General features: G+C 37.9%; 1 protein-coding gene across 1 annotated transcript; it reads left to right on the forward strand.

The window, feature by feature from the left end:
* The first annotated feature begins 879 nt into the window (after positions 1–879).
* On the forward strand, positions 880–3,154 carry LOC126713987 (putative F-box protein At3g23970). The gene is made up of 2 exons (XM_050413964.1): positions 880–1,113; positions 1,753–3,154. Exons 1-2 carry the CDS (start codon positions 1,037–1,039, stop codon positions 2,987–2,989), a joined length of 1,314 nt encoding a protein of 437 aa, XP_050269921.1. The 5' UTR covers positions 880–1,036; the 3' UTR covers positions 2,990–3,154.
* The last annotated feature ends 9,194 nt before the right edge of the window (positions 3,155–12,348 follow it).

Below are 12,348 nucleotides of genomic sequence, written 5' to 3' on the forward strand. Positions count from 1 at the left end.
CATATCACCTTTTTATTGAAAGTTGAAGCGTGGGGCTAGAAACATGTTTGGAGCCAAACAATAAAGAGCAAATTTATTAAATAAGCAAAAAGAAGAAGCAAAAACTAGTGTATATGTATTTTTTTATATTAAATTTACAAAAATATTTTACTTTAGTTTCTTACTTTGTCGAAATATATTTTCCATAGCCAAAAAGAAGATCCTTAGAAAAAAAAAAAAAAAAAAAAGGACATAAAATCAAGATTTTCCAAAATTATTTTTCTCTTCCTTATTTTTTCACGAAACAAATACAACTTTAAAGTAGCCCACTTCTAGAAAAACCAAGGATGAAAAAAAAATGCAAAACTTCTTATATTCTACTCACCCAATAATGCTAGTATCACACATTTTGTCACAACTGTTTTATGTGACAGACTGTAATTAGTGAAAAAATGGTAGGTTCATATGATAGTGACAAAAAGTACATGGTGGTGGCATTATTGATTTCCCGACCTTTTTTTGCCTGTTAGACTAATTTGCCAAACATATTAGTTATGTGTCCGATTTTGAAACATTTTTGTTATGTGACAGTTTTTGAAACTCAATTCTAGACTCGAGTTCCAAACATGGAGAAAATCATGGGATGAATTTATATATATATATAGTATGAGACTCGAGTACTTCAAATGGAGACTTGAGTTCTAAAAGTTGTCACATATCTAATATGTTTAAATTTTGGTCACATCTTTATAATGTTTGCAAAATTTGCTTAACATCAAATTTTATAGGGTAAGTTTTCTTATGGTTGAATAAGTGATAAAACTAAATTCATAGGTTGAAACTCTAAAAAAAAAAAAAAAAAAATGGCAAAAGCTTAACGCCAAACAAAACGGACCCAGCGCTTTGTGTCATTATTTCCCCCGAACTGATTTCAGTTTCAGCCCCCCTTTTCTCTGAAAGGAAAGCCAGAAATCACGCTCTTCTTTTCTTCTTTACTTTGTATATAAATCAAGCAACATTTTTTTTTTTTTTTTGATGGGAAGCAACTTTTCTTTGAATGTACCAAAACCAAAACCGTACTTCCTCTATCTCAGACCCGCCTCTAAACTCTTTACTCTTCCCAAGGACCCAAAGGTAACAATTCTCTCTCTCTCCAACAATCACATCATCTTCTTTCAATCTATAGTTTTTTATTAGGCATTGCTCAGGAAGGGTTTTACGTTTGTGTTTTGTGCCCTTCATTTATCTTTCCAATATATTTGTTTCTCTGTTTGCTGAGTTATGTGATTTGATTTGCTTCTCATGCTTTTGGGTTTGGATTTTTAAATCAATAGATATCAAACGCCTTTGATAAATAATAATTTGAACCACAAGGCTCTCTGTTAGAAAATTAAAGGACTTTATCACTATGTCAAGAGACTCTTTTAAGATTAACAAAATATTTTATGAGTTAACTAGAAGTCTAGTAGAACCCACTACGACAATTTTAGTTTCATAATTGTTTGAGTAAATTATACATTTGGTCCAAAAATTTTGGGTAAATTTAATATGGGTCCTTTAAATTTTTTAAAAAGTTTGGATTTTGTCACTAGAATTTCAAAAATAGAGTGAACTCTACTCTTTTTGGCAGTTGTTTCATTCCTGAACTTCATGCTAAAGAAACACAATTGGCAGAAAACTTTTATGTTCCAAACAGGGCTTGCAGAGTTTATTTGCTATGCTTTTTTTTTTTTTAATGTTTATTTAATAAATTTGCACTTTATTTTTTGGCAGAGCAATACCAATGCAAATGGCCACAACTATGGATGATCTTCCAGATGGGCTACAGGTGGAAATCCTTCATCGGCTGCCTCTGAAATCCGCGTTTCAATGCAAGTCAGTTAAAAAGCGTTGGTACTCTCTAATCTCTACTTCTCATTTTGTTAACCGCTTTGTTAGCCACTGTGAAAAAGTTGAAGTGAATCGTCCCTTTTCCTTCATTTACCACTACTTACGCAAGGCACGTCTCTTCTTTGTAAGTTCCAATGAAATTGAATTCAAATGTTTCAAATCTCTTGCTTCTAAGAATATGATACAAGAACTAGTAGGTCAACACAATGAGAGTATTGATTTTAGTGTCCAAGCTTCATGTAATGAAATGCTCTTATGTTGCGCGAACAATGTGGATGTTGGTGATGATGGCGTGTCTCATCCGATGAGCATTTACTATGTGATAAATCCAATTACTATGCAATGGCTCGCTCTCCCTCCTGTCCCTCAATGGGGAAGGCCTTTGGTTGGCTTCATTTGCTTCTATGACAATGACAGTAAGCAGCTCAGCTATAGGGTGGTGCGCATTCTTCCAATTAACAATGACAAAATGGAAATCAAGGTAGATATGTTTTCATCAGACAGTGGTGAATGGAACAAGTCATTGGAGGTGTGTCCACAAGTATTTGACTGGAATTTGTTTGCCTTAGCTGGTGTTGCTTATAATGGTTTGCTTTTCTGGTATGGGAAGACTGCTCATAATAAACAACTTGTTGGGTGTGATCCATATAATTTTCGTTTCTTTGAGCTGCCCATACAAATGGAACACCCAATTAAATGCCTTGGAGTGTGTCGCGGGTCCTTAAGGATATGTGAGATGCCATCGAATGAGCATTCCTTTTTTCGCATTTGGGAGCTCAAAGATTTTGTTAAAGAAGGAAAAAAAGGAGGCACATGGTGCTTGGAACACGAAGTGTATTTCGACCAAATTACTCTCAAAAAATCTACTTGCCTTGCACAATATTTAGGCGAGGGATTTCATGTTGAGGCAGTGTTAGCTTTTCATCCAAATGATGGAGATATTTTGTATTTATTGATTAAAACAAAGTTCGTTGTATTATGCAACATGCGGGAAAAAACGCTACAAGTGATATATGATGTTCCAGTCCCCAGTATTGTTGACAAGGAGTTTAAAGTCCTCACATCTGTGCTCCCATGGTGGCCAACTCTCATTCCTTCTCCTATGCAGGATGCCGCTTAACTACTGTGTGCTGCATGCTTTGCTTGTTCTTTTGAGTTTTTAACCATGGTATTATGTGATAATTTTATATCTTGTAGTTTAAAACTTTAATCTAGTACTAGTAATGGTTATATTCAGACTCTTTTTGTTTTGCATTAATTATTAATGTTAGCATTGGATTGGTTATCCCTCGTTCTATTTTTACATTCAATACTAGATATCACAAGCCGGCAGCCTCGCCCAAATTACAACGTCCCGTCATCCCCACCTACAATGTGGCAGTTCTAATTGAAATTCCAAATGAGCAATAGTAATACCTATATCTCCTACTTGGCTACTTGTTCACTAGAGCTCCCACCAAACACTCCCTCACATTTTATATATAGACTTACAATAAATGTAAGGCCTTCAAGTACCCTCCTTTTAATTACCAATGCTATCTTTAACTTGTCCTAAATGATGGGCATTTGTGGAAAAGGTTAAACTTGTTGCGCACAAGTTGTTTTATACACAACCCAAAAAACAACTGAATCAAGTCGTGGTTTTCAAGTTTGTGGAAATAGCCTCAAGGCTCAAACCATTCTTCTCAAGCCCTTCTACTTCATCTTAACATATCCGCGGCTCAGTAGCCAAATTTTGTATATAAAGGACATGATGAATCTTGTTCAAAACCCAATACCATGTTTCTGAAAGTAAAAGCTCTTATTGTATTATTTCTTTACCCATAAATGGACATGTAGAGATTGTCACAAGCATCCTTGACTTGCTTACAATTGCCAGCTTTCTTTCACTGCATAAAGGCAGCGACAAATACAAGAAATACAGTGCAGGGAACTCTATGCTTTACTGCTGCCATCTGAAGCTCGAATGTGTATGTTTAAAAGAAGGATTTAACAAGATAAGGATCCTTGTAAAATGATAAGATCAATACACATGTGACTTTAGAACATGCACTTAGTCACGTGAAACTTATGGGATGCACTAGGCATGTCACGTGCGCAAGTGATCAAGATTGGAGGGTGATTTCTTTTTTATTGGAATAAAATGAGATTCACTAGATTATAATTGGTATAAATTACTTTTTGACGTAGAAATGACAACTATGAATTTTTTTTTTTTTTAAATATTCAAATTTAAGTGAAAATTCATAATGTCTTAGTGTGCTTTGTCTAGCACTGAAATTATATTTAAGCTTTTGAGTTTTTTTGGGGTCCCATGGCACTGTTCATGGACCACCAAACTCAGCAAAATGCAGACTTCTAGGTAAATTTGGGTCCCACAATACTATTCACACATTTAAAAATTATTTTGTTACAGTGTTTTCAGCAATAAGTTTTCAATTTTCAGCAATAAGCGATATCCAAACAGACTATTAACTTAAACTCTTCAGTGTCTATAAACTAAAATAAATTGAATTTTCATTTTCATTTTCATTTTCTTTCATCATTTTTAGTCAAATTCATAATTTTGTGAGAAATTATTTTAAAAGCAAACTTCAGAATTATTGTCTGCAATTGGTGACTTTGTTATTTTCTGGAGGTGAAATGATGAAGTCAAAAGCAAACTCTTTCAAGTGAGGGCAATTTAAATATCGTCTTAATGATAATGTTCCAGACATGCCTCATGGTTTATCTCAACAAGTTTAAGATGATAATCACAATAGGATCAGAATCTAATATGGCGACTTTCAAAGTCATGAAGCAAGAGACTGTGAAATTGGACATATGTGATAGGACGAATTTCACACGTTGGAGGGACAAATTGATGTTCTTGCTTACTAAATTGAATATTTCATATGTTTAATATCAACTCTGCCAAAACTTTCAGTTTAATTAGCAAAAAAAAACTCTGCCAAGACTTTCAGAACTAAGATCTATTGTGGTGAAAATGACTAGATTAAAGCAGACAAAAAGAAACTGTTTTCCTCGATTAGCTCTAAGGTGAATTATGTTGATGAGAATGATAAATTCAAAAATGGTTTTAAAGGTGATGATGCCGAAAATCGTCAGTTAGTTACACAATCCTTACGTGCTCAAGACAACACTTGCACAACACAAAACAAGAAGATCTTAGGAGAGTACCGGTATGGTACCGGCCAGAAATCCTCTGACGGTTAAGTTAGAGAATTTTTTCACAACTCTAAAGTACCAGAGCTGGGGTGAATTATGTGTACCATGTTTTCTGAGGGCTTTATGTTTTTATAATAGTGTAAAATTGACATCTGTTTCTTGCATAGGAAGGTGTTTTTTTACGAGGAAAATCATCAAAAATGTGTGTATATTATGGGATCCTTTTCATGTTGAAATTCTACTGATTAAGGTTAACCGTGGGACGCAAGTTATTTCCATTTAGGATTCCTTGGAGCCTACTCAAAACCATGTTGGTGCCATGTGGCTTTGGTATCCGTCTACCTTGTATTCATGTGACTTGAATCCGTCCATATCGGGGGACTATCCGTTTATTATAGGAAGGAGTCCATCTGTCACATGTCCCATCCATCCAATGTCCCTCTGTTGCCTTATCTCCGACAGCCAACTAACCTAGTACTGTCGGGTCTACTTGAACGGATCCGTCATGCCAAATTTTGTACTCTTCAGTTGCCCCCTCACTCCAAGGGTCCGTCACCTCCTTTGGACGGACCCGTGGAGTGATGGTTTGACTCGTCACCTAAGAAGCGCGCACCGATTGACAGGCTAGCCTAGGGTCATAAATGTTGTAGGCGCACGTGGTGTTTCTTCAGTGGTTAATCTCTTGGAACGAAGCGTCCCTTCATCTTTCGTGTCGTTCCCTCTATATAAATCTGTTTCTTTACCTCTCATTCTTTACTTTCCGCAGTGAATTCAAGATTAGAGCACTACCGTCTCCTTTGATAAACCAGCATACCGTCTACTTGGTGCGCCCGTCATCTATACTTCTCATGTTGCTCATCTTCAACTGATAAGTATTTTTCACTTTTCTGTTGAATTCCCTTGCTATTTTTTAGATTTTTGCACACCCGTCGTCTATGTAGATCCGTCAGTGTCTTAGGGTTTACCTGTCATGTGTAGGTGACAAATGTCTAGTGTGTCGAGTGAACAATCGTGTGTCTGCAAGGGGGCAGGCTACGATGAGGTGTTCCCGTCAAGTCGAAACGACCTCTACACCTCAAATGACGATAGGAATCCATCAGCCACCTCACCTTCCACAAGAGATGAGGATTTGGACACGAATAGGTCAGAGGGTGATTCTACTGATGGGCTAGATGGTGCTAAATCCCCAACCCAATTCGTCATAAATCCTGATGGACTTAGAGAGTTTATAATACTTCCCTTGTGGATGGTCAACGACTTCATTTCTACCATCAAACAAGCACACTTCAACACACTTAGAGAGAAGTACCAAATACCTGTCCATATACCCCTCCATCTACCTTACAAATTAGAGAAGTATTATTACGAGGGTGTCGAAGGTGTCGGAGTCTATGAGTAAATGCAGAAAGTAAGGCTCAGATTCCCACTGAGCGCTCTCCACCGTCACCTCCTTCAATACTTAGGGTTGGTCGTCACCCAAATTGCCCCAAATGCTTGGATGGTTTTCCTTAGTGCGGAGGTCTTGTACGGGGCCATGTCCGACGGGGCACGTAGGTTGACGATGGAAGAGTTTTTTCATTGTTACCGTCCGACTGAGATCATTAAGTCCAAAGGCATGTATAGTTTTGTGCCCAGGAGCCCGTTACTGAGGCTCGTGTGTGACACCCCCGACTCTAACAGGAACTGGAAGAGTTGCTATTTTTTTTTTTTTTATGGAAGGTGACGAATGGATGTGTCACCCTGGTGACCAAGAGTGCATGCTCGTCGACAAAACATGGGGTATAATGCCCTCGTCTGGTATGCATCCGTCTGTATTTAGGTTTTTAATTGTGTTAGCTTTACTTGTTACTTTAACTGTCTCCCATTGCAGCTTGGGACTATCCTCAAGTCACACTTGAGCAGTGGAGTTTTTTGGAAAAAAATTTCAACGAAACCACGCTGTCAGAGAGGACGTGGGCTAAACTAGTCAACTTAGATACTCTCTACTGGTATTGTGACGGACCAAAACCCATAGCAGCTGCCCGCCGCTACGACTGTCAAGTTCGCTAACGTAAGTTCATAGCCCAATACATTGGTTTCTTTCTTTACTTTTAAATTATCTAACTCATTATATCCGTCTACTTTTGTGCAAAAATGGAAGACAGCAAGAGAAGGGCTTACATCAAGCAACAAGTAACAAAAAAAAAAAAGAGAAGGGACGGGTCCCAGTCAACCCGTCGTCCAAGAGGAAACCGTCAGAGAAGACTAGTCGTCTTCTGAAAATGCCCAAGGTGACACCCGATCCAATCATCAGGTTAAAGGCTGAACCTAAGAAGACGGAAACTCAACTCAGCCAAGGGAGGGGCAAGGGACTCATGATGGGTCATGTCCCCGTCATTGAAAAACCACCCGTCCTCCTCCTTGAGGATTCCCAGTATGCGTTGGAGAAGCTTTCTTCCATCATCAAAATTAACGATTATGAGGACTTAAGCAACCACGCAACCGAAGCTATGGGGGAGATAGGTCTTTTTAGCATTGCACAAGTAATCATATCCGTCTCCTTTCTCTTTCTCTTTTCCTTCAACTTGCTTGGCTACTAACCCCTCTTTTGTTTTCAGGCGATGCTAATGATGAAAGGGTTGATGAGCCGTTGCCTAAACCACGAGACAACACTAGACTGTGTTAGGGCAAAGGCGAGGTCAACGGAGGATGAGCATGCTAAGCTAAAGGCTTGGAAGAAGATTCAAGAGAAGAAGCTTGCTTGCTCAGAGTAAGTTAGAGGTGAGCTGGAGAAGCAGACAAATATGCTAAGGCAGGTCCTTGAGGATAAGGAGAAAGAGATCAGTGATGCTAAGGATCGGCTCCATCAGGCGAAGGAAGACGCGATACGAGAGTACCATGATTCTGACGCCCTCTTGGCAAAGCTCGGAGGCTCTTTCGCTGATGGCTTTGATGACTGCCTCCATCAAGTCAAAGCTTCTTTTCCAGACCTGGACTTGTCACATGTTTCTATTGATGCCTTGGCCTAGACCCCAGCTCAGCCTGTCCACTCCGAGAGCATTGATGAACTATTTGCTGACGATGCCCTTGCTGATGATCCTCGTGGTGACGGAGAGTCTGCTCCTATTGAAGGCCAAATCCAATCCGTCGAGGGTGGTACCCGTCAACCTGAAGATGTGTAAATTGTGGAAGAGAAGGATGAAGAAACCCTTTCCCCCCCCCCCCCCCCCCCGTGGTTCTAGCAGTAGTTTTTTACTTTAGCTAAAATGTAAAGTTTTTAAGAACATTATTTATGTTTAATTTATCCGTTGCTTTTTGTGTCCAAACATCTCCTTTTATGGGCTTTCGTAGTATATTGATCATTTGTTTTAAAATGTCCGTCTACTTTGGCCTTTATTCTTGTAGATGGATCCATTCAGTTTATGGTTATATGAATATAACTCAGTGGCTAGGATGGATCCGTCTGCCTTGTAGGTTTAAGCAAATGTATCTGAATCTGTTCACTTTGTGAGCTTGACGGGTTTATGTCATCTCATTAGGGTGATCCCGTCCACTTTATGGATTGGTTAAAAGATATATCTGTTCGCTAAGTGGACTTGTAAATTTGAGCTATTATTTTTGGCATGATTCCATCCACTTTATGGACCTGTTAAATATAATCTTTTTCAAGATGAGTCCGTCTACTTTGTGGACTTGTGATTGTAATTCAACGCCCATGGATGAACCCGTCCTCTTATAGACGTGATTTTATTTCAACGCGTGGTTGAACTTGTCCACTTTATGGACTTCATAAATTTTCAAATCACCCTTTTAGAATGAATCCGTCCTCTTACAGACTTGCGTTTTTATTTCAATGCGTGGTTGAGTCCGTCCACTTGATGGACTATCATTTTTTCAAATCACCCTTTTAGGATGATTCCGTCCTCTAACAGACTTTTGTTTTTATTTCCACGCGTGGTTGAGTCTGTCGACTTGATGGACTCATTTTTTCAAATCTCCCTTTTAGGATGAATTCGTCCTTTTACGGACTGAACTGTAGGGATGTAGATAACATACACATGACATTTTTGAATAACTCCTCTTCTTATGTGATAAAATATGGGCATAAATTGTTCGTAAAAAAGAAAAAGAAAAAATAAGTAACTGCTGTTCAGGCTTAAAAATACTGTTAAATAATAAAAATTAACTTAAAAGGAAGTAAACTGGAACTGAAGAGTGTTTTTTTCTTGTCACTATCTACTGGTAGTACTTCTTTAGGTGCTTCATGTTCCACGGGTGATGCAACTTTTGCCCATCCAATGTCTCCAAGTAGTATGTTCCCTTCCTATGCCATGATGCAATTCTGTACAGCCCTTCCTAGTTAGGTCCTAACTTTCCCTGGGAGGCGTCCTTTGTGGCGCTTGTTACCTTCCTCAAGACAAGATCTCCAACCTGGAAGTCCCTGTGTCTGACTTTGGAATTGTAGTACTTAGCCATGAGGTTCTGGTATTGTGCTTACCTTAGCTCAGCCGTTATTCTGACTTCGTCCACGAGATCAAGCTGCAGGCACATGGCTTCGTCGTTCTTGCCTTCATCATGGTTCCCTACCTTGTAGCTTGTAAGTCCTACTTCAGTCGGGATGATCGCCTCACTTCCGTATGCTAGTCAAAACGGTGTCTCCCCTATAGGCGTTCTTGTTGTCATCATGTATGCCCATAAAACACTTGGTAGTTCGTCTAGCCATATACCCTTTGCCCCCTTGAGTCGAGTCTTGATGACTTTGAGTAAGGATCGATTCGTGACCTCAACTTGTCCATTGACTTGAGGGTGGGCAGGGGATGAGTGATGGTTCTTGGTCCTTAACTGCGAGCAAAAGTCTTTGAACGCGTCATTGTCGAACTGCTTCCTGTTGTCCGAGACAAGCACTCTAGGTATACCATACCTGCAAATAATGTTCTTCCATACGAAGTTACGCACATTCTTCTCCGTGATGGTGGCCAGGGCTTTCGCTTCTACCCATTTGGTGAAGTAGTCAATGTCGACTATTAGGAACTTCAACTATCTAACTGCTGTTATGAAGGAGCCCATGGTATCCAATCCCTATTAAGCGAATGGCCACAAGGCCGTCATCGGGGTGAGCTCCTTTTTTGGTTGCCTTATGAGGTTGTCAAATCTTTGACACTTGTCACAAGCTTTGACGTATGCATTGGCATCCCTTTGCATGGTTGGCCAGTGGTATCCCGCCCGGATTAATTTATGCACCAACGACCGTGATCCAAAGAGGTTTCCGCAGACTCCTTCGTGGACTTCTCTCATGACATAGTCTGCCTCCTCAGGGACGAGACACCTTAGGTACGGTCGGAAGAAGCGAGTTGCTTGATCCGTCTACCTTGTATTCATGTGACTTGAATCCGTCCATATTGGGGGACTATCCGTTTATTATGGGGAGGAGTCCATCTGTCACATGTCCCATCCATTTGATGTCCCTTTGTTGACTTATCTTCGACAGCCAACTAACCTAGTACCGTCAGGTCTACTTGAATGGATCCATCATGCCAAATTTTGTACTCTTCAAAAGGAAATAAGAGATAGTATAAGAAATACAACAACAAATCCAACAATAATAACAAGAACAAGAACAAGAAAAACAAGACTTTATTACAATCACAAAAAATAAGCACAACTTAAGTGTGAATGCAGGCATGTACAAGAATAAAGAAAAAAAAAAAAAAAGATGCTAAAATTCCCAATGATGCAAATCTGGTTTTTTTTTTTTTTTTTTAAAAAAAAAACTAAAATTGTAGCCACAATCTTTAAAATGCGCATTAACATAAATAAAGCATTGAATATGGCTGTAGCAACAAAGTCTCCTCAATTTGTACCCTTTTTGTCTAATGGTCCGTTTGAATTAAGGAGGAGGGAGAGAGAGTAGAGTAGAATTGGTCCAAAATTAGCCTATTTTCAGTTAACTTTACTCTACTCTCCTCTACTCTCCCCTTAATCCAAACATGCCCTAAACATGTTTAGAATCTTACCCTGATCATTTCTAGCTACCACTGCCATATAATTGTTAAACAAAGTTGCATCCACATTCATTTTAATTGATCTGGTTCTTAGCTTTTTCCATTTTATGATCCTCTCATTAGTTGTATATCATCCAAATTAATTCAATCACTGAATTTGGCAGTCCTGTGTTCTATTAATTTGATGATGGCTATAGTAATGCTGATTTGTGAATCATTGTGTTCAACCTAATTTCTCAGGTTCCAAATTGATTCTAATGTAAAAGCTATTTTGAGCATAGTGTAGTTTCGTTCTATTTTGGCTAGAATGACTAGAAATTCCATTTTGGTTAGTAAAGAATGACGAATCAACACCCCCCCCCCCCCCCCTTCTCTTCCACCTCTACCTAAATTTCGTCCCATTCTTGTCTAGTTTGCTAAATTCTAGCCTATATGATGATTTCAACTAGAAACAAAAACTTTTTTTTTTCTACCTTGTTTTATTTATTTATTTTTTCATTAACTAGCTCAACAATGTAAGTTTCTTTAAAAAACTTTCTTCTCTCTCCCCATGTGTGTGTTAAAAAATACTTAGTATTCTCAAAAAAATAAAATAAAATAACTCAACAATGACTTGTTCTTAAATGATATGATAGAGCTACGCTATGAAGAATTAAGTCTATTTATTTTCCTTCTATTAAAAAAGTCTATTTATTTGAGTTATATATATATATATATATAATTAGCAGTAATTCCAAAATAATAAGCTAAAATAAACCAATACTAAATATTTCATTTATTTCGTTTCAATGGACAAATCATTGAAATAGAATTGAAAATATTAGTTCTAAACAAAATGTTGGAGGCTTGGAGCTTCTCCTTTCACACTTTTTGATATGGATGACAATAGAAAAAATAAAAAACAATATAAAACTAATTTTTTGTGCACAGTACAAACAAGAGCAATGCTATACATAAAAATAAAAATATGGACAACAATTTTTTTTTCCCGGCAATTGATCTAGCAAACTTTTCTCATCTGAACCTGCTATTGATATTAGTTTTTTATTTATTACTAATAATTAATTTTTTTTATTACTATCTCCGCAAACGAGATTTAAAAAAAAAAAAAAAAAGTACGATTAACCCACTTTTTACCGTATTTGATAATAAACTATTTTCTCTTTTTAAAGAGTTCAAATACTATTTTAATGGAACATGATTCTCTCTTCCTTTTGTAAGTTTCTGAAAAAAGAGAAATACACTTATCTAATAAACATTTCTTAAAAAACAAAAAAAGTGGAGCGAGGGTCGTTGCACTGACAAACCACTCTCTGCTTTGGCAAAAAGC

This window comes from Quercus robur, chromosome 2, assembly GCF_932294415.1.
Source record: "Quercus robur chromosome 2, dhQueRobu3.1, whole genome shotgun sequence".
NCBI classification, from domain to species: Eukaryota; Viridiplantae; Streptophyta; class Magnoliopsida; order Fagales; family Fagaceae; genus Quercus; species Quercus robur.